Below are 25320 nucleotides of genomic sequence, written 5' to 3' on the forward strand. Positions count from 1 at the left end.
GTTGTGGTTAAACCTGAAGGAAGTTAAGAGGGCTTGGGCTCATTCCCGAGGGCCCCAGGTGTCCTGCAGTTGGCAGTGTCAGCCTCTTCAAGCATCCGCACCAGGGACTCTCTATAGGGCCCTACTTAATTCGCACAACAACCAAGCAAGGCAAGGTGAACCTCCCCATTTTACAGATGAGGCAACTGATTGCCAAAGAGGTTCCCAAGGCCCCACAGCCAGAACGTTCAAAGCTCAGGATTCAAACCCAGCCCTATGTCCCAGTCCCCAAGCTGCCACTCTGGCCTGTGTCCCACTCTGCCTCTCCATGCCCAGCGTTCCCCTGTGGAAGAAGGAGCAGAACAGGCAGTGCGTTGGTCGTGACGGTCAATGTCTTTACTTCTAAAGCATACATTGGACTCACTATATATTAACATCAAAAGTGGCTACCTAAAATGGAGTCATTCTTTTTAAAAATCCAAATCCTCACATTTTATATAAGATCCAAAATGACATGAAATTAAACTCTACAATGTTATGAATAGTATAACAAACTGCTTTTAGAAAGCAAAATGAAAGGAAAAGAATTAGCAGTTGGGACGGTTGTAGGCCTGGGTTCCGTGTCTTCTGAGGCATTGTGACAGAGAGCTGGCACCAAGGGGAAGGACCAGCCCCTCCCTGTGAGCACAGGAAGGAACTCAGTCAGATGGAGGAGAAGGACATGGCTGGTCAGCCTTCTTACGGTGACAGAGAAGCACGGTGGCATTTCCCTGCCCTCTGGGCCCTTGATGTGCCCACTGATTAGTCCTTCTTTCAAGACCAGGGAGGGGTGGGGCTGGAAGAGGGCAGGGGACAGAGCAGGATTCAAAATGATTTTAATAATAAAGGTCCTTCTGGGCTTCCAGGAGGGCCATGGTCACCCAGCAATGTTGGTCAACTTCATCTGCCAGGCCCCCCGCTGACTTCCTTAACCTACTTGCTCCTTCTGCTCCCTATGCCTGAGACACCCTCTGCTCCATGAGCCCGATGGGCAGCCAGAGACCTAGGGGGACTCTAGGAGGACCCAAAGGACACTCTGGCCTCTGAAGTAGCTGGATGTTGCCCAGAACATTTTGGCAACACCAGACCCCTGGGTTCCAGCTCGGCAGCCACATTGATGTAGGGAGAGCACTGGGAGGTCCCGCCCCTGGCCTGGTCTTGGCTCTGAAGAGGAACTGGAGTAAGCTGATTGGGGTTGTGCCCCAAGCCCCTGACGCTTTGGTTCACACAGTTCAGGGGAGGACACTTGCTGGCATCTGCTGCCGAGATCCTAGGCATGGTCCTGCTTGCTCGCAGCCCCAGGTGAGCTAACCATCCCTGCCTTTCATACCAGCAATTCTGTCTGCTGAGAGCATAACACATTCCCCAGCACAACTCAGAATCGCACTACAAAGGTGGGAGAAGCACTTCCAAAACCTGAGGATTTGGCCATAGCACAAACAGGCTGCTTTTCCTCCTGTCCCCAAGGATGGCACTCCCTTGGCTGAGAGTGTCACAGGAACCTCTCAGCTTCCCCCTACCCCCTGGGCCCACTGGTCTCCAGGCAGACCCAGTGCCAAGACCCACCCTGCACATCTCACCTGTCAGAAACCTGGGGACACATCACCGCTGGCTGGAGCAGAGAGGGCTGTGACTCACCATCTGCCCTCCTGGTCCCCAGGATTATGACTTAAAGCTGGTCTTCTCGCCCAAACAGCAACTGAGACGTTACACCTAGCCCACCTCTGGGGACCCAGCCTCACCATGAGCCTCTGCTTTCCTAACCTATGTGGTTGCTAATTAGGTTGAAAGATATAGGAAGGCTGGGCTGGCATCACACCTTTCTGGGGGCAGAGAAAGGCCACTTGACTTCCAGACTGGTTCCAGTGCCCCAGAAATAAGGGAGGCTGATGGCTCTCAAGAAAGCGAATCTCATGATGGAAAAGAGGTTTGGGGAGTCAGGATGGGCCACAGCAATCTGGGTGCCCGTACTGCCTGCTGGTGCCAGGAATACGAGCACCACATCCTCTCCCCGCCTGATAACCCCTGTGTCCTCACTCCCGAGGTCTCAGGACACTGAGCTGGGTAGGGACCTTGGTGCAAGGCAGCTGTGAGGAGCTAGGCTGCGTGAGGCCTGCTGGGCCAAAGGCGCCTACTCCAGTCAGGCTGGTAGGGGCCACGGTCACGGACTCAGGGCAGGCAGGCAGCTACCTGGTAGGCGCCCTCCGCAGCCGCAGCGGCTGCGCTATGCTGCGCGCTGTGCTCCTGCAACAAGGCCACGTCCAGGAAGCGCTCCCCGCACCATACGCACTTGAACTGCTGCTCACGGGCGTGCACGCCCTGGTGCTTGTTGAGATGCTCTCGTTGCTTGAAGGCCTTGTCGCAGTTGGGGCACTTGTACGGCTTCTCGCCTGTGTGCACCCGCCGGTGCCGCTGCAGGTCTGACGCATACTTGAAGCGTTTCTCACAGTCTGGGCACTTGAGCGGCTTCTCGCGGGCCGGGTCGCAGCGGTGCTGCACAAACTCAGAAGAGGAGAAGAAGCGGCGTTCACACAGCGTGCAGCGCAGGGGCTTCTCTGCCGCCGCACAGTGGGCCAGCTGGTGCTTCTGCAGGGCCGAGGCCCGCTTGTAGGCCTTGTTGCACACAGGGCACTTGAAGGGCCGCTCGGCCGCGCCGGGGAGGCATTTGTGCCGCAGCAGCTCGGCCGACTGGTCAAAGCCCTTCTGGCACACGGGGCACTTGAAGAGCGTCTCGAGAGTGTGCACGTGCTGGTGGTAGAGCAGGTGGCTGGGCTGCCCAAAGCCCTTCTCACACAGGCCACATTTGAAAGGCTCCTCTGCCTTGTGCGTGCGCCGGTGGCGCATCAGTGCGTACTGCTGCTTGAAACCCATGGGGCACAGGTCGCACTTGAAGGGCCGCTCGGCACTGTGCGTGCGCTCATGCTGCCGCAGGTCCGAGGGCCGCTTGAAGGCCTTCTGGCACTCGCCGCAGCGGAAGGGCCGCTCTCCGCTCGGCGTGCACGGGTGCTGCAGCAGCTCCGATGACTCCTTGAAATGCAGCTCGCACACATTGCAGCGGAACAGGTGGTGCTCGCCCGAGTGCGCGTACATGTGGCGCACCAGGTGAGAGCGGTGCTTGAAGGTCTTCTCGCAAACCGCGCACTTGTAGGGCCGCTCGGAGCTGTGCGTGCGCTTGTGGTGCACCAGGTGCGACGACTGGCTGAAGCTCTTGTCACACAGTGTGCACTTGTAGGGCTTCTCACCGGTGTGGATCCGCTCATGCCGAGAGAGCTCGGACAGATGCTTGAAGGGCTTTTGGCAGATGGGGCAGCTGTAGGGCTTGTCGGCCTGTTCAGCAGGGGTGACAGTGGAAGGTGGCGGTGCTGCGGGAAGCGACGGGGCGGCAGTGGTGGCTGGCTCCGCTGCCTCGGCTGGCTTGTAGGTCTTCTCACAGATGGAACACTTCACCATGCCACTGTGGGAGCTGTGGTGCTGCGCCAGTGAGGTGAGGAGTGAGAAGCCCATCTTGCAGACCCCACAGACGAAGGGCTTCTGCTCAGCCTGCACGCACTGGTGCTCCAGCAGGTCAGTGGCCTGGTGGAATATCTTGAGACACTGTGTACACTGGAACGAGCGGTCGTGGCCCGCCAGACACTGGTGCTCATGGGGACTGGACAGGTGTGCCAGGTCGTGACCACACACGCCGCATTTGAGTCCTGGCTCTCCTGCTGCTTGCAGGGGCGCGTGTTGTGGAGGCTGCAGGCCTGGGTCCGGCTGCAGGAGGATGCCATAGACAGCACAGCCCAGGGGGTTCTCCGCGGTACCTGGGGGCAGCGTGTGCTCTGCCAGGGCTGGCGGTGGCTCTGCATGGTGCTGAGGCTGTGGTGGCTGTGGCTGCTGCGGCTGCGTTTGTGGCTGCTGTTGCCAGCTCTCCGACATGCTTGGGAAGATGAAACAGGGTTTGGAGAGTAATGGCTTCAGTTTCCCAATTCAGGTGACCCAACCCAGACAGAGAAGTTGCCCAATCACAGAGATGGACAAGGACCTCAGACAAGGCACAGAAGAGGGGCTGGTCAGACAGCTCAAGTCAGTAACCAAGCGGACAGACTACAAATCTCTGTCTACAGGACATGGGGGCTCTTCAAGGGAGGATCCCAGCAGTGCCTGGGAGGCTCTGCCTTCCCCAGTGATCCGTTCTGTAGAGAAGAGAGAAAGTGTGAGCTCAAGGAAGGAACAGCAGTTTCCTGGGCCCTCTCCCTGTCCTGCTGGCACTCACCACACCATCACAAACCACTCATTGGGGAAGGCAGAGGTGCTCAGGGCAGCTGGACTGCTCCCTTCTTAGGTGAGCAGCGAGGTATGCAGCCAGCTCAGTTCCTCCAGGCAGAGGGCATGGCAGCAGCCTCCACCCCACCCATCTCAGTGCCCCGCCCCTGGGCCAGGACATCCCAGCCTCCACGAGTCTCTTCCAGCTTCCTGCTAACCATCTTTAGCTTGGACTCACAGGTGAGAGTCTGGGGTGATTGGCCTACAATACAGAGTCCTCCTTGAGGCCTGCGGCTCCTCTCTTGTCACTAACCTGAGTCTCAATCCAGGATACCACTACTTAGAGCTGAGCAGGCCAGACCTCTCAGGTCTGAGAGCCCAGTGGCAAATAGCCTCTGACAGTCAATATTTAGGACAACTACATGGAACCAAGGACCATTTCAAAAACCCTCCCCTATGAGGGACTGCCCACATCCCCTCAACTAGCCCTGGCCACAAGCTCATTCTCTCTCCACCAGACAGGATGGGTGGCCCTACAGGAACTGGAGCCCATAGCTGATGGAGGCTAGATGAGAAGGCCACAGAGCCACCCAGGCTTGATGTCCACACAGCAGAATTCCTCACTCTAGTGCTCTCCCAGAACACATACACACTCCCAAATCCTCTGAATCTCATAGTGTCAAGGCCTGCAGAAAATATAAGAAACTGTACTGGTTTGCCTTGGTAACGCAGGATGAAGCAGGCTAACCACAGAGCACTTCTCATCACCTCTCTGGAGACAACTCCATTCCCTTACTCCAAGTCTATAACATTCTGGGTAATCGTTGGAAGGTAAAGCCCACCCAGCCCAGGCAAATCTCTAACTCACCACTTTGTGGCAGCATAAGGTAATGCCAGCGAGAGGGAGGAACTTTCAGAGTCAGATGCAACCCACTTCCAGGTTCCCAGCTTATCTGCCTCTTACATTGAAAAGTTTGTAAGTTTTCTTCGAGCAGAGGAAGAAGGAAGGAGACGCCTTCACAGGCCAGCCTGGCCTCTAACTGCTCTGCCAAAGAAATGTAAGAGTCAGGCTAAAAGCTGTCATCCTCAGCATCTTGTGGAAGGGAGGGAAGAGAGGAGCGGCTGCTCTGGGTGGAGGCAGCAAGTTGCTTAAGCACGCAGGTACCACTCGGTTATCTAAGCCTTCCCGGGACAGAGAGGGGGAAGGTGGGCTTCTCTGAAAGCCTCTAGGTCCACTGTGCCAACCCACTGTTTTGTTTGCTTTTTTCTGGCATGAATAGCTGTCAGACTCAATGTCCTCTGGCTTGGCCTGCAGTCCCCCCTGCCCACCCCAGCCCTCCTGCAGCAAGGTGCAGCCAGGAAGCCTCTCTGATCACTCCGCAAGGGGGACAGAGGAGGTGAGGAGAGGCAGGGGAGGACCCCACCTGCCCCCCACCCCAGCTCTTCCTCCCGGAGAAACCGAATGAAAGCTGATCACCTCTCGCCGGCCCTGCCTGCAGGCCCAGCTGGGCCGCGTCCTGTCAGCCCTCGCCCCGGATGGCCCGGCCGCTGCGACCCGAGGGCGGGCCCCGAGGGCGACCAGGCTGGAGAAAGGCCCCAGGGCTGCAGGCCGGGCCCAGGAAGCCACTGCGCGTCGAGGCCCGGCCTGAGCCGCCCAGGAGCTCAAGAGGCCGCCAGGTCGTGGCTAAGGGGCGCGGGGGTGGGGGGGGCGGCCGGGCAGGCAGGGGAAGGGGTGCGGCGGGCAAGGGGGTAGCCCCCAAATGCGGCCCCGGGCGCCCCGCCGCTCACCTGCTCCAGGCCGCCTGTAGGGCAGGCGCGGGGCGAGCGGCGACCAGCTGCTCCCTCGGCCGCCCCTTTATTCCGGCTCCATCCGCGGCGGCGCGGCCTACGCGCGCTGCCAATCCCCGGCCTCGCGTAGCTGCGGCGGCCGGACCGGGGGCGGAGGACGGGCTAGCGGCGGCCGGAACGGAGGAAGCGACGCGCGCTGCCGGAGTAGCGGGGCCGGGGCGAGGAGCGCCGGGAGGGCTGGCGGACGGACCGACGGCCTTGCGGAGACGGGCAGGCGGGCGGGCGGCGCGGGGGCCAGGGAGGCGGGGCCGGGGGAGGAGCGGCATCCCGGGCGGCGGCGGCGGCTGCAGGAGGAGCGGGCGGCGCGGAGCGAGGCCGCCCCCTGCCGGGGACCCCGCGGCCAGGCCGGGTCGGACAAACAGGGTGCTCCAGGCGCTTCTCCAGTCGCCGGGCCCGGGCGCCTCGGCTAACGGAGGAAGGGCGCTCTGCTCCCGGCCACCCCTCTCGGTCTTAGGGGAGAGGGCTCCCGGGAGCCGCTCTCGGCCCGGCTCTGAGCGGGCGAGGAGGAGCCTTCTAGACCCTCTGGTCTTCCACGATTGACCCGCCCCTAACTCCTCAGCTGGGCTCCTAGGGGCTCGAACTTTGGGCCAGTTTGAGGAGGGCGCTCCAGCACCTCTGATCCTGGACGGGCTCGGGGCAGCAGGGGTCTCCTCTGGGTCTAGTGCGCTGACCCGGGACCGTCGTGTCTGGGAGGTCTGGTCCCGGCTGGCTGCAGACAGAGTAGCGGGAAAAAAGGTGAGGGCCCTGGGCCATCTGTGAAATGGGTACAGGAAAGCTGGGGGTTGCCGGAAGGGGGCGGGGGGCAGGTGGCCAGCGCCGCGTACGCACCCGGCAGGCAGCGTGCGGTGGGTGGGCTGAGCCTCCGCTGCAGTCCTGCCGGGTCCCGCCCCTGCCGGCCCGCCTGGCCCCGCCCCGAGGCGGTGCCAACCCAGGCCCCGCCCCCCAGGAGGGCCCTTCCGGCACAGCGGAACTCCGGGTGCCGGGTGAGGTTGCTGGAGGACCTGCTCGGTGGTCTCGAATGAGGCCCCATGAGCGCGGCGCCCCTGGTGGGCTACAGCAGCAGTGGCTCCGAGGATGAGTCCGAGGACGGGATGCGGACCAGGCCGGGGGATGGGAGCCAACGTAGGTGAGGAATGAGGAAGTCTCTCTGGAGGGCTCGCGCATTCGTCCTAGACCCAGACCGGACCCTAGCGTCTGGGGGTGGAGTGGGGAGGGATGGTGCGGGGCGGCTCCGGGGAAGGAAAGGGGGACTCAGGGAGAAAGGACGATCCAGAAGATACCCCCAGACAAAGCCCCATAGTGGCCCCACCTGGCTAGGGCCAAGTTGGGAAGCCAGACCACCTGGGTTCGGGTACAGCCTCCGTGCTGGCCCACTCCATCGTCCGGCACACATCTCTGTACCATCAGATCAGGTCTGTTTCCTGATGTGAATACATTTGCGATAATAACACTTGCTAAAGTGTAGGGAGAGCTTTTTCATTCATCCAGTAAATATTCACTGAGCTCCCTCCCACTCCGTGCGGGTCTGGGGTCTGGGAATTCAGCGGTGAACAAAGCCGTTGGCCTCACTTACTGGGGCTTAGGTTCTTAAGTGGTAGGCCTTAATTTTGCTGAGCGCTTTACAAGCAGTAGCTCAGCTGATCTCACAACTGCTCTATAAGGTAGACATATAGTTTCAGATGAGGCATTTGAGGCCCAGAAAGGGAACATAGCCTGCCCAAGATCACAGAGCTAGAAAGTGCTACTTCAGCTGCAGCCTGTACAGCTTGGGAATGTGACTCCTGAGCCACATTGCTGCGTGCCCCGTTGTTCCCATGGGGACCTCGTGCCCTGCTAAGGTCTGTCCCCCAGAGTTGGAGACCCCAATGAGACATACTGGAGAAACAATTTTGGCTCTCTAGAAGCTGCTTCCAGCACCGGGCTGCAAACACACTCAGAGCCACCATATATAAGGGGCTACAACTTTTGTGGTATGTACAAAGGCAGACAATGCTAACAGGATAAATGTGCTCACTGGTCTTTTTTTCCTTTTGCAGTGGCCAGAGCCCCCTTCCCAGGCAGAGGTTTCCAGTACCTGACAGTGTGCTAAACATGTTCCCCGGCACCGAGGAGGGGCCTGAAGATGACAGCGCCAAACATGGGGGACGGGTGCGCACCTTCCCCCATGAGCGGGGCAACTGGGCCACCCACGTCTATATACCATGTGAGTGATGTGTGAAAGGCAAGTGGCCAAGACCCATAGACCCATAGATGCCTCTTGAAGGGCAGAATCCGGCCCCAGCTGAAAGGAAGAAACCAAAAACCTAGCACTGGTGGTGGGAAAGTCACTGATTTAGCAGAGAAAGAGCAAGTTTCAAGAATTAGGGATTTTTCTGTCATCTTGGTTTTGAATTCATAGCCTGAAATATATGTTAACTCTAGATATAATATTCTCCCTGCTCATGAGGAGGTGACCAAAAGAGAATCTGGAGCAGGATGTCAAGGTAATGCCAGGGTACAGCAGGCACTTTATTTCTGAGAGGGCCCTTGGTATACTGGGTGGTCAAGGTTGAAATCCCCCCCTAGCCCTGATGAGCAGGTGGCAGGCAGAAAATGCCCAGGCTTCAGAGCCAGACTTGATGCCACTGCCTACTACTCTGGGTGCCTTTATAAGATACTAGACTTCTCAGAGCCTCAGTTTCTTCATATCTAAAATGGGGGTAGTGCTGGCTGGGCCAAGTGGCTCACACCTGTAATCCCAGAGCTTTGGGAGGTGGACGCAGGCAGATCGCTTGAGCCCACACATTTGAAACCAGCCTGGGCAATGTGGCGAAACCCTGTCTCTACCAAAAATACTAAAAAATTAGCCAGGCATGGTGGCACACACTATGGTCCCCACTACTTGGGAGGCTGAGGTGGGAGGATGGCTTGAGCCTGGGAGGTAGAGATTGCGATGTGCCAAGATCGCTCCACTATACTCCAGCCTGGGTGACAGAGTGAGACCCATGTCAAATAAAATAAAATAAATAGATAAAATGGAGAGAGTAGTAATACTAATCTTCTAGGACTTTCATGAATATTAAATCAGATCATCTGTGTCAAGTTAGCACAGTAGACAGAGTAAGTTTAGGTTTTGTGTTAGGTCAGGTACGTTCTTGAAACCTCCTTTGCCCCATCTGCACAAGGAGAATGAGATGATTCTCTATGCTGCCTATCCACCAGGGAATTTGGGCAAATTGAGCAGGATACTGGGTATAGAAGACTCTGTTAATCATAAAGCTGCCGTCACATATTTGGTAAAAAAAAAAAAAAAAAAGGTAACGTGAACGTACAAGGGTGGTTATTGTGGTGTTCTTTGTGAAAAATTGGAGTCATGCTAGCTGTCTCTCAATAGTAGACTGATTAGAGAAATGCGAATTTATTCTGATTAATAGATTACTATGGAGCGATTATAATGAACTTGGCCTGTCTATACTGAGGGGAAAGATGTCCAACATGTAATGTTATATGTAGAAATTAGTTGCAGAAGCGTTTAAATGGTATACTCTTTTTTTTTTTTTTTTTTTAACAAATAACATTAGTATATGCACTAAGAAAAAGCAGTGGAAATAGGCACCAAAGTTTAACTGTCTTCATCTCTGGGGAAGTTGGTGTTGAAAGTGGGGCATATATCCCCTAGGGGAGAGGTCAAGATAATGCTACAGTTTAGGGTGTGGGAGAAAATTATTAGAACTTTTAAATGTATTTCCTTTTTTTTTTTTTTTTTTTTTTGAGACAGAATCTTGCTCTGTCACCCAGGCTGAAGTCCAGTGGTGCGATCTCAGCTCATTGCAACCTCCACCTCCTGGGTTCAAGTGATTCTCCTGCCTCAGCCTCCTGAGTAGCTAAGACTACAGGCATGTGCCACCATACCTGGCCTAATTTTTTTGTATTTTTAGTTGAGATGGGGTTTCACCATATTAGCCAGGATGGTCTCAGTCTCCTGACCTCGTGATCTGCCCGCTTCAGCCTCCCAAAGTGCTAGATTACGGGTGTGAGCCACCGTGCCCAGCCTAATGTGTTTCTTTTTATCTCATTGTTTTTAGGTTTCTGTTTTTGAGAGTACACATTTTATAACACATAATTTTACAGAGTAGCACACACTTGTAATTTATAAATATATGTTTATTAGCGTATACATGCAAACTTGTTTTACTAATGGGCTGTGTGATTACAGTAGTTTGGAGACCATTGCTTTAGGTGACAGAATTTCAGGAGCATGTGTTACTTCTATAACCAGAAATGCCTAGTTTTTAAAGAAAAAATTACAAAACTTTAACTTTTTTTATTTTTAATTTTTTGGATACATTATAGGTGTATATATTTATGGAGTACATGAGCTATTTTGATACAGGCATGCAGTGTACCCCATCAGGATAAATGGGGTACCATCACCTCAAACATTCGTCATTTCTTTGTGTTATGAACACTCCAATTGTACTCCCTTATTCTAAAATGTACAGCAAATGATTGTTGAGTGTAGTCCCTGTTGTGCTATCACATACTAGATCTTATTCATTATATTTAACTTTTTTTGAGACAGAGTCTCACTCTTGTTGCCCAGGCTGGAATGCCATGGTGCAATCTCGGCTCACCACAACCTCTGCCGAGTTCAAGCGATTTTCCTGCCTCAGCCTCCCAAGTAGCTAAGATTACAGACATGTGCCATCATGTCCTGCTAATTTTTTATTTTTAGTAGAGACAGGGCTTCTCCATGTTGGTCAGGCTGGTCTCGAACTCCCGACCTCAGGTGGTCAGCCCACCTCGGCCTCCCAAAGTGCTGGGATTACAGGCGTGAGCCACCACGCCTGGTGTATTTAACTATATTTTTGTACCCATCAACCATCCTCATTCTTTACCCTACCTGCCCCCCACCCCCACTATCCTTCCCAGCCTCTGATAATAATCCTACTATCTTCATGTGTTCAATTGTTTTAATTTTTAGCTTCCACAAATGAGTGAGAACATGGAAAGTTTGTCTTTCTGTGCCTGGCTTATTTCACATAACATCATGTCCTCTAGTTCCCATCCATGTTGCTGCAAATGACAGGATCTTGTTCTTTTTTGTGGCTGAATAGTAGTCCTTTGTGTATATGTGCCACATTTTCTTTATCCATTGTGTGTTGATGGACAACTCAATTCCAAATCCTTGCTATTGTGAATATTGCTGCAGTAAACAGAGGACTACAGATATCTATTCAAGATACTGATTTCTGTTCTCTAGGGTACAAACCCAGCAGTCGCACTGCTGGGTCCTATGGTATTTCTGTTTTATTTTTTTGAGGAACCTCCATACTGTTCTTTAGTGACCGTACTAATTTACATTCCCACCAACAGTGTATGAGAGTTACCTTTTCTCTACATCTTCACCAGCATTTGTTATTGCCTGTCTTGGATAAAAGCCATTTTAACTGGGGTGAGTTGATAGCTTGTTATAGTTTTAATTTGCTTGCCTCTGATGATCAGTGATGTTGAACAGCTTCCCATATGCCTGTTTGCCTTTTGTATATCTTCTTTTGAGAAATATCTATTCAGATCTTTTACCATTTTTAAATTGGATTATTTGATTTTTTTCCTATAGTTGTTTGAGCTCCTTATATATTCTGGTTATTCTATGCATAGTTTGCAAATATTTTCTCCCATTCTGTGGGTTGTCTCTTTACTTTGTTGATTGTTGCTTTTGCTGTGCAGAAGCTTTTTAACTTGATAGGATATCCCATTTGTGCATTTTTGCTTTGGTAGCCTGTGCTTGCCGGAAATTAAGAAATCTTTGCCCAGACCCATGTCCTGGAGAGTTTCCCCAGTGTGTAGCAGTTTCATAGTCTGAGGACTTAGATTTAAGTTTTTAATCCATTTTGATCTGGTTTTTGTATATGGCAAGAGATAGGGGTCTAGTTTCATTCTTTTGCTTGTGGATATCCAGTTTTCCCAGCACCTTTTATTGAGGAGACTATCTTTTCCCAGTGTGTGTTCTTGACACCTTTGTTGAAAATGAGTTCACAGTAGATGTATGGATTTATTTCTGGTTTCTGTATTCTGTTCCGCTGGTCTGCATGTCTGTTTTTAGGCCGGTACCATGCTGTTTTGGTTACTGTAGCTCTGTAGTGTAATTTGAAGTAATGTGATTCCTCCAGTTTTGTTCTTCTTGCTCGGGATGGCTTTGACTATTCTGGATCTTTTGTGGTTTCATATAAATTTTAGGATTTTTTTTCTCTATTTCTGTGAAGAATGTCACTGATATTTTGATAGAGATTGTATTGAAGGTGTAGATTGCTTTAGGTATTATAGACATTTTAACACTGTTGATTCTTCTAATCCAGGAACATGGAATATCATCTCATTTTTTTGTGTGTCCTCTTCAATTTCTTGTGTCCATGTTTCATAGTTTCCATTGTAGAGATCTTTCACTTCTTGTTAAGTATGTTCCTTGGTATTTTATTTTATTTTATTTGTAGCTGTTATAATTGGGATGGCTTTCTTGATTTCTTTTTCAGATTGTTCATTGTTGGCATGTAGAAATGCTACTGATTTGTATGCTGATTTTGTACCCTGCAACTTTACTAAATTTGTTTCTAATAGTTTTTTGATGGAGGCTTTAGGCTTTTCCAAATATAAGATGAGGCTGGGCACAGAAGCTCATGCCTGTAATCCCAGCACTTTGGGAGGCCAAGGTGGGCAGATCACTCGAGGTCAGGAGTTCAAGACCAGCCTGGCCAATATGGTAAAACCCCATCTCTACTAAAAATATACAAATTAGCCAGATGTGGTAGCACATCCTTGTAGTCCCAGCTACTCAGGAGGCTGAGGCAGGAGAATCGCTTGAACCCAGGAGGCAGAGGTTGCAGGGAACTGAGATTGAGCCACTGCACTCCAGTCTGGGCAACAAAGTAAGACCCTGTCAAAAAAAAAAAACAAAAACAAAAGACAAATATAAGATCATATCATCCTAAAGCAAGGATAATTTAACTTCTTGCTTTCCAATTTGAATTCCTTTTGTTGCTTTCACTTGTCTGATTGCTAAAGCTGGGACTTCCCAGAAATACCTATTAAAATGGTATGAGAAGACAGAGACATAGACTGCTGTCCAAGTAATTTTCTTCCCAAACCCAGAGTAATAAGGACCTCCGTCTGCCTTCTGGGCTTCTTCATTTCAACCATGGCACCTTGGCTGAGAGAAAGACCCACCTTCTTCACTCTTCCCTTCCAGATGAAGCCAAGGAGGAGTTCCTGGATCTTCTTGATGTGTTGCTGCCACACGCCCAGACATACGTCCCCCGGCTGGTAAGGATGGAGGCGTTCCACCTCAGCCTGTCCCAGAGCGTGGTTCTGCGCCACCACTGGATCCTCCCCTTTGTGCAAGCTCTGAAAGCCCGCGTGGCCTCCTTCCAGAGGTGAGTGTTTCCCTCTGCCTCTCCGCTCCCTTTCCTCCATGGCCTCTCCTCTCCTGAGCTATTGCAGGCATTACCCCAGCAAGCAGGCCAGACCTAAAGATAGAACATGGCCCCTCTCCTGGGACTGCCTGCTGTACTTCTCATCCTCTGTGACCTTGGGCATGCCGTGGCAGCTCGTGACACTCCTGATGCCTTATCTGCTCTGTAGGAAAAGCCAGCTGTTTCTCTGTAAACTCTCGCTCAGTATTTCCAGCACTTCTGTGACCAGATGTGCAGGGTTTTTTTCCACACCAGCAAATTATCCAACTCTCCAGACACCCACTGGAGAGTGGGTTACAATTTAACTCAGTTCTGACACTAATAACCCAGGGTTAGGGCAGACTTCATAGGCTAGGGGCTCAGTCCCACAAGACTGCTCTCCATGTCAGACATCATCTGCATTGTTGAGTTCTCAGGTAACCCCCAACATCCATCTCATTTCATTACAAATCAGAGGATCTATGGACCCCTCCTCAGATTTGATTATTTGCTAGAACAGCTCACAGAATTCAGGAAAATCATCCACTTACTAGGTTGCCAGTTTATTACAAAGGATATATTAAAGGATACACATGAACAGCCAGATGAAGAGACAGTTAGGGCAAGGTCTGGAAGGGTCCCCAGCATGGGAGCTTCTGACCCTGTGTTGGGGGTGCACCCCCGACCCAGCACATGGATACGTTCTTTTTCACCAAGGGAAGCTCCTCAAACTCTGTAGTTCTGAATTTTTCTGGAGGTTTCATCATGTAGGCATGATTGATTGTTAACACAGTCTCTAGCTTCCCTCCCATCTCAGGAAGATGGGGGGTAGAGCTGAAAGTTCCCAGCTTCTAAACATGCCTTGCTCTTTCTGTGATCAGCCTCCATCCAGGAGCCCACCAAGAGTTGCCTGTTGGAACAAAAGACACCCCTGTACCCAGGAAATTCCAAAGGATTAGGAGCTCTGTGTCAGAAGCCAAGGGTCACAGACCAAACAATAGATAAAAAGATGCTCCTGGCACCCCCACTGCTTAGGAAATGACACAGGTTTTAGGATCTCTGTGTCAGAAACTAGAGGCTGAGACCAACACATATGTTACTGTTTCACAATGATAGGGCAAACAGGTCAGAGTGGTGGTGAGCCACCTCACTGGCGGCTTGGGAGGGTGAAAGGAGATCATGGGTGCCCTCAACACACCACTTTGGTGAACGTATAGAACCAGACCCCACTTCTGGTTTTGTCTGCCAGCCTGGAGCTTTTTTCCTCCTTACCTCTTGCATTATTTCATAACTCTTTTTCCTACCAGAAATGCATCTCCTGCTGGACGGATCCAGATCAAAACCCTGCTCTTTTACTGAGGCTCTCCCAGTTGGCATCTCCTGCAGAATCCCTCCATCCGCAGCTCATTCGGTCCTGTGGTTGTTGACCCTGGTGGTCATTTCACTCCCCTCATACGCAGTCATTCCTGTGTCCATCTTCCCTCCTGGAGCTCACATTCCTCTGTGGCTTCCCTCTGAATTACCCGCAGCTTGTTTGCAGGTGCTCTGCTCACTGTAGACATCAAATAGATGCTTGCTGAGTCATGGAGCAGGGACGAGGGAGCACAAAGAATATCTTTCTGGATCCTCTGCTCTTGGTACTAGAAGGAGCCTAAGAAGCCGCCCAGCTGGTGGTTTTCTGACTCTGCCTTTATCAGCAGAGCCTTTCTTCAAATGAGGTGTTGCACAAAAGCCTGGTGTGTGGCTGTGTAAGATGGAAATAAATAGAAATCTTCTAGCCAAAGCTGCACTCCCACAGGTCAGGAGGCCATAGGCCCAGGAATTCCATAGGATGTCACTGCCCAACTGGGAAACTGCTCAGTTAGTTGAACCCCTTCTGAGGCCCAGAGGAGAATTTGTCCCAGTCCAGTCACTCAGCCAGGGAATCAGGGCTGAAACTCGTCTCTCAACCTAGTCCAGCGCTCCCCACCTTCGGATTATCACTATCAAACTTATTGAGCCATATGTTTATTATCAGGACTCTTTTAACCACAGGTGCCAGAAACCCAACCCGAAGTGGCTTAAACCAAAAAGAAATTCATAGGCTGGTATAACTAAAAGGTTCAGAGGTAGGACTGGCTCATGCATGAGTGGACCAGGGTGACAAGAAGGTGTCAGATGGCAGTGACAAAGGAAGCCACCACATCTCCGGGCTGATGGTGTACCAGCCTGGGAAGACAGTCCCCCTCTCTGACTGGCTTCAACACAAGTCACAGGAATGACTGACTGGTCTGACCTGCCTCCTGTGCTCTTTCTTTGGGAGTAAAGAGTTAACAGGCCTTTCCCCTTTCCACACAGAGTGCTTCCCTTATCCTGCGGAAGCTCTGTTCCCTGGATGAAGGAGTGCGGCTATGTTAGTGCTGATGACTGGCATGCTGCACCTGCGCCAGGAAGACGGCGTGAACTGTGCCCCTGCAGGGAAGCCACGGCCTGGGCTCCCCTGCATACAGTGGTTGCTTCACTGGTCACGAGTTCCTTGCTGGGACCTCTGAAAACTGCCCAAAGTCCATTGCAGGTTGGACTTTGTGGGATGTATATGTGGCTGGTTCCCTTGCTCGCTGGGAGACCAGAAAATGGCACCTGGACCCCTGGGCTAGTTCCCTCTGAGGAAAGGATCTGTCACTGCTCTGTGTCACGAGTGAAGCCAGGCCAGGTGTGGTCTCTTCGAGTTCAATCATCTGGTTGAGGCGAAGGTGACCCCTGACTGTTCTGTGACTGAGGAGAGGCTAAGCTCTGCTTGGCCAGGCCTGGGCAACCTGCCTCTGGAGTAGGGGTAGAGAGCCATCCTGCATGACGAGGTGACCAGGACAAGGGGTGTTGGTTGGACGCAGACATCCAGTGTCCACTCCAGGATGTTTGTCAGACACCTTGCAGAACTATTCCTAAAAGCTGCGCTTATCCCAGCTCCTGGTGGTTCTGTGATCCCTTACATTTTCCCCAGAGGCAGAGAGTTGGCTGGCTGACTTTTGCCCTTGGACAGATCGTGAGGCTCTACCCAGCATGCTGGTATATTATGTTCCCTCAGATGGGGGTGAGACCCTTGGCCTGGGGGCTGTAAATGATCTGTTTCTGTGACGGGACCTTCCACGGTGAGGTTGTTAGTATCTCAGAGAACAACAGGCAGAAACCTGCCCAAGTCAAAGCACTTACCTGGCTGAGCCTGGCTCTTCCTATATTATTGATCTGAGGCGTGGGGGGGGGGGCATCTGTCTCATTTTCACACCAACAGAGACCCACTTCCCCTCACCAAAGGGTCATAGGTGACAGCAAGGACTCTGGAAACAGGCAGACTGAGGTTCAAATTCTGGCTCAGCAGATTCACCTTCACCTCTGTTTCTTTGTCTATAAGATGCTCAGAGTTGTGTGAGGATTCAAGAAGCAGATGTGTGCAGAGGCTTGAGCTCAGCGCTGACACACAAGGAAATGGTCTCATGATTGCTTAGATGAAATTGGAGTTGTCTATTTTTTTAAAAAAACTGCAAGAAATGAATCGGCCTTTAAGTGGTTTATTATCACCTACTTGATCAATAAGGCTTTCTCAGTTCCCATCAGCAAAGTTGAGATAGTCTCAAACTGTTTATCAAGATGAATGGCTATTAACAAAGTAAGATTTTTACTAGCACCTGGGTGACGCTGTGTGTTTCATGGATGGGTGATTTCAAGGTCTTGTCCAGCTCTAATATTTTAGGGTTCAGGATACCACCTGCATAATGGGGTGATAATATTAAGTGTAAAATGAGTTCACTATATTTTCAAAGTGCTGGTTTTTTTAACATAAGCTACTTTTTTCTGAAATATTTTCTTCTAAATTTCAGATTCTTCTTTACTGCCAACCAGGTAAAGATTTACACCAATCAAGAGAAAACCAGGTGGGTCCTCCCAACCCCTAGTCACTATTAGAGGAAGATTCTTTGGTGCAAAAATCGAGGGCTTTGCCTCTGGACTTGTTTGTCCCCATTTTTGTTTGCCTTTAACCAACTGACTACAAAGGCAGCTATCCCCAAATCTGAACCTTTCATTAAGAAAAATAACAGGGGGAGGCCAGGTGCAGTAGCACACACCTATAATTCCAGCATTTTGGGAGGCTGAGGCAGGTGAATAGATTGAGCTCAGGAGTTCCAGACCAGCCTGGGCAACATGGCCAAACCCTGTCTCTATGAAAAATATAAAAATTAGTTAAGCATGGTGGTGTGTGCCTATAGTTCTAGCTACTTGGGAGGCTGAGATGGGAGGATCGCTTGAGCCCTAGAGGTCAAGGTTAAAGTGAGCCAAGATTGTGCCACTGTACTCCAGCCTGGGCAACAGAGTGAGACACTGTCTGAAAAAAATAATAATAATAATAATAACTGGGGGAGCCACGTGAGGGGTGGTGCATAGAGACTGAGAGAAGCATCTTGGTTTAGTGAAAACCTGTGAAAGTCAGAAACCTGTTCCTGCCCCAGCTCCATCCCAGTTGTGGCATTTGGCCCATGTCTTCATCTCTGTGACCTTCATTTTCACACTGGCACACTCCTCCCCTTTCACGCCAGCACACACCTCCCAGCATCCATTGTTGGGCAGTTGTGAGGCTCAAATGAGCCCCAAGGCCTTTGAAAAGTTAAAAGTATTAAAGTGTTAGATGAACATTAGAAGAAATTATTATCCCAGCTTCAAAGCGAGCCTCCCTGTCTGATCCACTCACTGGGCCACTTTCTCTGAGCACTTCTGAAAGGGGCCTCATTTACTCGTTCATTTAGTCCGCGCTGCACAAGTTCGTTAAGCACCCACTTGTGCCAGGCATTTGCCGTATGCTAAGGATTCAGCAGTGAAGAGGCAGACACAGTTCCTGCTCTTTTCCATCTCATATTCAGAGGGGAGAGAGATAGTAAGTAATGAGAGTGTTTGTTAATAACTGTGGTGTGATACAGTGGTCGGGAGCGGGTAGTCCAGGAGGGCACCAGGGAGATGGCATTTGATGGTGACCTGAGGATGAGAAGCCAGCCTTGGGAAGAGCTGTTCCAAGATCTTCAAGTGGAGGACAGCAAACTAAGTGACTCTGAAGCAGGGAAGAGTTCAGCCTGTTTAGGAGACCAGTGAGGTGGAACCCAGAGAGCATGCAGGAGAAGGATAGGAGATGAGATGGGCAGGGTTGGCCCATGCAGGGTCTGCAAGGTCAAGTAAGGAGTTTGAATTTTCAGCATCATGGAAGCCATTGGAGGGATGTGAACAGCGGAGAGGTATAATCTGATCTGTACCTTGGGACAGCAGTCTGACTAGATGGTGTGTCTGTGACTGTGGAGTCTCAGGACAAGACAGAAGGGAGCAAGGGTGGATGCAGGGAGACCAGAAAGGAGCCAGGTGTCATTGTCCAGGTGAGGGACCACTGCGGCCTAGATTAGGGTGATGGCCGTGCAAGACCAAGAGGTGGACACGTTGGAGATACACTGGAGGCAGAAGTGGCCGAATTACCAATGGGTTGGGTTTATGTGAAGGAAGAAAGCGAACATCGATTCCTGGGTTTAAAGCTAGAACAGCTGGCCCCATTTTCTGTGATAGGAGACACCGGTGGGATAAAAATCAAAAGTTCTGCTTTGTACCTGTTTGGTTTTGTTGCCTGTCAGACACCTAGGTGGAAATGTCACAGACACAACTGGGTGTTCAGGACAGGAACCAGCTGGAGATAGAAATGTACACAGTGTTGGCCTGTATGAGAAAGCGGGTCTGGGTGAGATCAGCCTCCTGGAGAGAGCAGATGGAGAAGAGCCAGTGAGAACTGCAGAGCTCCGTCTCTCCTTCACCACAGAGAGGCTGGAGAGGAGAGAGGGTGGTAGAGGACACTGAACCGGGAGGCAGGAGGTAAGATTAAACCAGGACTGTGCAGCATGTGGTGTCTTGGGAGCCAAGAGAGAACAGGGTTTCAAGGAGGGAAGTCCGCTGTGTGAGATACTGCTGAGCGGGTAAGAGGCAGACAGCGAAGTGTCCCTTGGATTTGGTAACATGGAGGTTGTTGGCAACTTTGACAAGAGCCCTTCCAGCAAAGTGCATTGAAGGTGGGAGGTGAGAAAGAGATAGTGATGGTGGACAAATCATCTTTTTGAGAAGTTTTACTGAGAATGGGATGGACACTGCTGAAGACGTGGCTTCAGGGGAGAGTTTCTAAAGATGAGAGAGAGTCTGAGTGCTTATGGGAGGGGTAGCAGATGCCAGAGAGCAAAGTCCTTGAGAAGAGATCTCTTTGAGGACAGGAGTCGTTTGCAATTGGAAGAGTGATGGAGAATGGGGGTGCAGAAGCTTCTGGGTTTGTGACTTGGCAGTGGTGGGTGAAGGCATTCCTGTATGGGTTATTAGATGCAGGGGAGGGAGGAAAGATGTGTGTAGAACTGGGAAAGGAAGGTTTACAGACAGAGAATCTGAGGACTGAGAGAGCTGGTTCACAGAGCAGGAAAACCAGCGTTCCAGGGAGACAGGGTGAGGCCCAGGGCCCAGGCCTCTTGGCTGGCCTTCTGCCTGCCACCTCTTTGGCTGCACGGATGGCAGGTGTTCTCAGAGGCTGCATCTCATGCCTGTGTTGTCTTCCTCTCCCCAGGACCTTTATTGGGCTCGAGGTCACTTCAGGGCATGCCCAGTTCCTGGACCTGGTTTCAGAGGTGGACAGAGTCATGGAGGAATTCGACCTTACCACTTTCTACCAGGTAATGAATGGGGCTGCTGCTTCTCCAATGACCCATCTCTAACGAGAATAAAACCATCTTTAACCAAAGACCCTGCAGAACCTCCCTCCCGTGTGAGTGCTACAAACGCCAGTCTTCAGAGGGCGCACACCCTGGGAGGCCAGGGCTTTGAGGGGTAGTCGGATGCGGCCCACCCAAAGTCCAACATTTCTTAGAAATCTTGCTGTATGTCTTAAATATGCCTGAGATCTGTACCTTCTGCTTCATAATGTACCCATGTTGTTTTTACATTTTTAAAGTAGATGTCCCTAAGATTTTTTGGTCAAATTGACACTCAGAGAAGAGCTATAGCTTTACACACCTTCCTGCGCCTTGCCCAGGCCCTCCAGGGGCACTTGGACTCTGAGTCGACTATCGGGGTTTTAAAGGGCCATTAGTGTTATTTGATAGATGTTTTTAACCCGTGCTGAGGTGAATAAGTATGAATTTGAATGGAGACATGTATTGTTTCTTCAAAACTTGGGACTTTTGGGGTTTTGCTCATGTCATCTGAAAAGTATGGTGTATACTGGAATGTCCTAGATCAGAACAGAGTCAGAGCCTGGGTTTTCTTTCATGTCACAGATGTAATGACTCTCTATGACACTTCAAGGAAAGCCTCTGTGAATAGGAGTGTCTTAGCTCAGGCTGTCATAACAAAATACCATTGATTGAGTGGCCTAAATAACAGAAATTTATTTTTGCACAGTTCTGGAGGCTAGAAGTCCAAGATCAAGGTGACAGCATAGTTGGTGTCTTTCTTTTTCTTTTTCTTTTTTTTTGAGATGGAGTCTCACTCTGTCTCCACCGAGGCTGGAGTGCAGTGGCGCAATCTCGGCTCACTGCAACCTCCACCTCACATGTTCAAGTGATTCTCCTGCCTCACCCTCCTGAGTAGCTGGGACTACAGGTGTGTGACACCATGCCCAGCTAATTTTTATATTTTTAGTAGAGACAGGGTTTCACCATGTTAGCCAGACTGGTCTCAAACTCCTGACCTCAGGTGATCCGCCTGCCTTGGCCTTCAAAAGTGCCAGGATTACAGGCGTGAGCCACCATGCCCAGCCGAGTGTGGTTGGTTTCTGGTGAGGGTTCTTCCTGGCTTGTAGATGGCTACCCTCTAGCCATGTCCTCACATGGTGGGGCAGGAGTGGGGCTGCAGGAAGAGAGACTAGTGCCCAAGCTCTCTGTGGTTAAAGGGCACTAATCACATCATGAGGGTCCTACCCTCATGACCTCATCTAACCCTAATTACCCCTCAAAGGCCCCACTTTACATATTATTATATTGGGGGTTAGGGCTACATGAATTTGGGGGAGGGGGCACGATTCAGTCCATGGGACCAGTCCTGGGCTGTTTTGTCTGTCTGTGGAGGGTGCTTGGGACCAACGCTGAGAATCTTGTCTCCCACTGGGCAGGACAGGAATCTAGCAGGGACGTCATGACAGCTCTGTCACAGACCTGCTGTGATAGCAGGGCCTGCCAAGGCATCCGGCTGACCTACCTCTCATTTCCCTCCCCAGGATCCTTCTTTCCACCTCAGCCTGGCCTGGTGTGTGGGTGATGCACGTCTCCAGCTGGAGGGGCAGTGCCTGCAGGAACTACAGGTGAATTCCTGGGGCGGGAGTACAGAGGGTGCTGAACTCCAGAAATGACGGGACAGATGCTGGAGTGGGGAGGATGAGGCACCCAAACCTGAATCCCTGGGAAACAAATGACATGGCAGGAGACCCCAACGCCTTCCCTTGTGACTCAAGGTGTGCCCCTGGACTGGCAGCTTCATCACCTGAAGCTTATTAGCAATGCAGATCTCTGGTCCCATGCCAGGCATAAGAAATCAGAATTACATTTTAACAAGATCTCTAGGGAATTTGTGTGTACATTACCATTTGAGAAGCACTGCCCTAGAATACTGATCTGCGAGGAGGCTGCAGGCTTCCCCTGAAGTCCTAGCTACTTGCCCCTAGGTCAGAGGCTTGGGCCTGGCATTGGAAATAGGCAAAATGTGTAAGGAACATCCAGCCCCCAGAGTCTGTCAAATTTTGATAAGTAGCTAAAAGATTTTGCTTTCCCATCTGTGCCCTAGGAGGAGTTTGTATGAAGTGGTAAGTGGTGGCTGATACTCCACCTCTGGTCGGGGAGGCCGTAGGGAGTGTGGCCTTGCAGGAAGGCAGGCCTAGAGTTGCTAGCACTTCTGCTTTATAAGAGAAGCCAGAAAACTAGATTTTTACATGGAATCTGTCAGTTTCTAAATGGCAGCAACTAATTTGGATGTTTAAAAAACATTTTGCAAGCCAAACCAAACATGTGCAGGCTGGATGCAGCTGTGGTCTCTGATTAAGAAGCTGCCTTGCTCTTGGCCTGATATGGCTGGAGGTGACAGAGAGCTCAGGTTTGGGCTCCAGCAGAGCTGGGTCCCAGGCCTGGTTTTATTAATTTCTGTAATCCAGGGCTCTGAGCATCTGTGCCCTCATCTGTCAAGTTGGGATGATAAGACCAACCTCAGAGATTATAGAAGTGGTCAGACAAGATAACCAATGCAGAGCCTGGAGCCTGCAGCCTCAGCCTCGCCCAGCCTCTGAAGTTGAGTGAGCTGGTTTTGTTTGCAGTGCAAACCCCTGGGTCCCAGATGCCCTTTCATGTGACCGTCCTCCCTGGCTGCTGTTTTAAGGCAATTGTGGATGGGTTTGAAGATGCTGAGGTGCTGCTGCGCATGCATACTGAGCAAGTCCGCTGCAAGTCTGGGAACAAGTTCTTCTCGATGCCTTTGAAGTGAGCACCAGAGGCCTTCCTCCTCCAAGCCCTTCTGCAGGCCAGGCTGAGATGGAGGAACCCCCTAAAATCGATGGAGATGCTTCTAGCCTCCCCCTAGGAGGCCCCAGCCATGCGTTCAGCCCCTCCTCATCCTCCCTGAGTGCTGATCATTTCTCTCTCTCTCTCCTATCTTTTTTCTCCTCTCTCTTTCTCCCTCTCTCATCTCTCTCCTCACTTGGCTATCGTGGGTTGCTGATTGGGTGCTGCTGTGCTGTGGCCCTTCCCAGAAACTGCCAGTAGAGGGCAGCCTCGGCATCCTAATTCTTACTCTGTGGTTGTTTTGCAAAGAAAATATTGGGGTCACTGGCGAGCCCACCCACACTCGCCAGAATCTCCACTGTAGCTCCTCTAACAAACAGCCCTTCACTCCTTCTCCCACTTCCCCTGCTTTAGCAATTTGTATTTCGATGCTATTGGCCTCAGATCAGTTTTTAAAATCATCATGCCCTGACTTATTCCTGGTCAAGCCAGGACATGGGGTGCTTCAGTTGGTCTGTCAGCCTCTCTCCTTGAACATTACTTTTACTCCCACCCTGCTTCTGTGCCAGCAGGGGCCACTTCAGGGCCAAGGTATGGGGTGATAATTTGTGGTCCAGCATCAGTTTTCTCCACTCCTTTCTTCCACTCGCCCCCAGCAAGGTGCCTGGGAGAGGAGCAGATATTTCATTTTGGCCTGGTCAGTGGCTGAAAGCCAGGCCTCCAATGCACTGTGACCTCTCTAGCAGCTTTCCCAGAGAGGCAGAGGAGCCTTTCACAGCCGGGGTTCTCCTGCTGCTGCTGCCTCCCGCCCACTGCAGCTGCAGGCGTTCTGAGGGGCAACATGGAGGCAGGTTTTTTCATCAAACCTTCCTCCTGGCAAAGGAACAGTCAGTCCTCTCCAGGTGTCTTCTGTATTTCTGGTGATGGATACAGAAATCTTCTTATGTTATAGTTTTTAATTATGTTCAACAAATAAAAATTGCATTTTTTATTTTGGATCTTTTTTGGACTACTTGTATTTAACCCAGTGAAAAGATGACTTTCATCTTCCCCTACACTGTCCAACTGTGTCTCACAGTTTAGAGGGACTCTTGGAAGTCTCTGCTGTAACTTCCCAGGTGGCCTTGAGAGACATTAATGACGCTTCGGTAAAATGAGGGTAGGGAGGGGTCACCCGGCCTGCCAGGTCTACACACAGAGCTCTCACATGGCACATCTAGCCTGGGGTTAGGCGTGTGTCAGGGGTCACCACCTGCATCCCTCACTGGCATAGGCAGATACTGAGGCCTTCTGCTGTGACACTGAGTGCTTCCCAGAACCTTCTCATGTCTTCCAGTGTCCCCCTGAAAGATAAGCAGGGTGGGAATGACTAGTCTGCTGTTACAAGAACAGGTTCAGTGACTACTTATATGAGAAACCACAAGGAAGGGCCATACTCAGTCCTAACCTCAGGTCCTGTGCTGGGGCGGCCCTGATCCAGTCTCAGCCTAACCTCAGGTCCTGTGCTGGGGCGGCCCTGATCCAGTCTCAGCCCAACCTCAGGTCCTGTGCTGGGGCGGCCCTGATCCAGTCTCAGCCTAACCTCAGGTCCTGTGCTGGGGCAGCCCTGATCCAGCCCTATATACCGCCTCGTGGTCAGACCTGGCATCTGGGTGGGCTCACAGGGTTTGAGGGAAAGGAGCCTATTGCCCTGGCTCTCACTGTGGTCCCTGCAACCCTGCCTTTCCTGAGGCAGCCTCCCAGACACTGCACCGAAAGACCCAGGCACATTCTGTGCCTTGTTCCTGCTCTACACCATACTGATCTGCTGACTCTGATCCATCAGTAGGTTGGTTTTTCTGGAGAGGAGGAGGATGCCAGGCATACTTTATGGCTTGCAAGCAACATGGCAATTCTGGCTGTGCAGGCTGCACTTAACTGACACCTGCCTTGTAACAGGCCCTGAACTGGGTGCTTGGTGAAGGCAGGGGCATGAGCAGGCAGGGAGCACAGAGAAGAATCCCCATCCTCAACACGGCACTTCCCCAAACTTGGACACTGGCTTATATTGGGAGGAGAGGTAGGTATGAGATAGGGCCTCCAGTAACAAACCCAGGAAGAGGGACTGGGCCATTCCCCTGGGGGAGGATGTGGCTGGGGAGTCCATCTGTGCTCAGGATGGAATCTGAGTGCAGCAACTTTGAGAAACGGGCCAAGATCAATAACCAGTCTTCAATGGAGAATGGAAGATGGCAATGGTGGAAGGAAGTAGGAGACTCGCT

The 25320-nt window shown here is 51.5% G+C and overlaps 3 protein-coding genes across 6 annotated transcripts; 1 reads left to right on the forward strand and 2 right to left on the reverse strand.

Annotated features, from left to right (window-relative positions):
• Positions 1 to 353: 353 nt before the first annotated feature.
• ZNF319 (zinc finger protein 319) lies at positions 354 to 4190 on the reverse strand. Its single transcript, XM_078358351.1, has one exon. It carries the CDS (start codon positions 3934 to 3936, stop codon positions 2188 to 2190), a length of 1749 nt encoding a protein of 582 aa, XP_078214477.1. The 5' UTR covers positions 3937 to 4190; the 3' UTR covers positions 354 to 2187.
• Positions 4191 to 5131: 941 nt separating this feature from the next.
• On the reverse strand, positions 5132 to 7141 carry LOC100386503 (uncharacterized). 2 transcript variants are annotated; one of them, XM_035282589.3, is made up of 3 exons: positions 6940 to 7141; positions 6052 to 6820; positions 5132 to 5303 (listed from the first exon to the last, which is right to left on the reverse strand). In XM_035282589.3, the coding sequence occupies exons 1-3, from the start codon at positions 7139 to 7141 to the stop codon at positions 5300 to 5302; spliced, it is 975 nt and encodes a 324-aa protein (XP_035138480.2). In that variant the 3' UTR covers positions 5132 to 5299. The 2 variants fall into 2 exon arrangements, with proteins under 2 accessions (XP_035138480.2, XP_035138484.2); XM_035282593.3 differs by having other exon boundaries at positions 5132 to 5308.
• USB1 (U6 snRNA biogenesis phosphodiesterase 1) lies at positions 6373 to 24057 on the forward strand. 3 transcript variants are annotated; one of them, XM_035282594.3, is made up of 7 exons: positions 6373 to 6846; positions 8148 to 8314; positions 13337 to 13520; positions 17393 to 17446; positions 20143 to 20248; positions 21790 to 21873; positions 22938 to 24057. In XM_035282594.3, exons 2-7 carry the CDS (start codon positions 8203 to 8205, stop codon positions 23040 to 23042), a joined length of 645 nt encoding a protein of 214 aa, XP_035138485.1. In that variant the 5' UTR covers positions 6373 to 6846; positions 8148 to 8202; the 3' UTR covers positions 23043 to 24057. The 3 variants fall into 3 exon arrangements, with proteins under 3 accessions (XP_035138485.1, XP_008984206.1, XP_002761061.1); XM_008985958.4 differs by lacking the exon at positions 6373 to 6846 and adding an exon at positions 7064 to 7237 and having other exon boundaries at positions 22876 to 24057; XM_002761015.5 differs by lacking the exon at positions 6373 to 6846 and adding an exon at positions 7064 to 7237.
• Positions 24058 to 25320: the final 1263 nt, after the last annotated feature.

The sequence above is a fragment of the Callithrix jacchus genome, chromosome 20 (genome assembly GCF_049354715.1).
Source record: "Callithrix jacchus isolate 240 chromosome 20, calJac240_pri, whole genome shotgun sequence".
Lineage (NCBI taxonomy): Eukaryota > Metazoa > Chordata > Mammalia > Primates > Cebidae > Callithrix > Callithrix jacchus.

Bases quoted from the DNA above. Each gene is read 5' to 3' on its own strand.
- LOC100386503 (XM_035282593.3), bottom strand. From the start codon at position 7,141: ATGGGGCCTCATTCGAGACCACCGAGCAGGTCCTCCAGCAACCTCACC. The intron at 6,821-6,939 runs GTGCGTACGCGG...CTCTGTCTGCAG, and splicing joins CACCGCACGCTGCCTGCCGG to CCAGCCGGGACCAGACCTCC. The intron at 5,309-6,051 runs GTGAGCGGCGGG...TTTCTTTGGCAG, and splicing joins CTACAGGCGGCCTGGAGCAG to AGCAGTTAGAGGCCAGGCTG.
- ZNF319 (XM_078358351.1), bottom strand. From the start codon at position 3,936: ATGTCGGAGAGCTGGCAACAGCAGCCACAAACGCAGCCGCAGCAGCCA.
- USB1 (XM_002761015.5), top strand. From the start codon at position 7,140: ATGAGCGCGGCGCCCCTGGTGGGCTACAGCAGCAGTGGCTCCGAGGAT. The intron at 7,238-8,147 runs GTGAGGAATGAG...TTCCTTTTGCAG, and splicing joins GGGGATGGGAGCCAACGTAG to TGGCCAGAGCCCCCTTCCCA. The intron at 13,521-17,392 runs GTGAGTGTTTCC...TCTAAATTTCAG, and splicing joins CGCGTGGCCTCCTTCCAGAG to ATTCTTCTTTACTGCCAACC.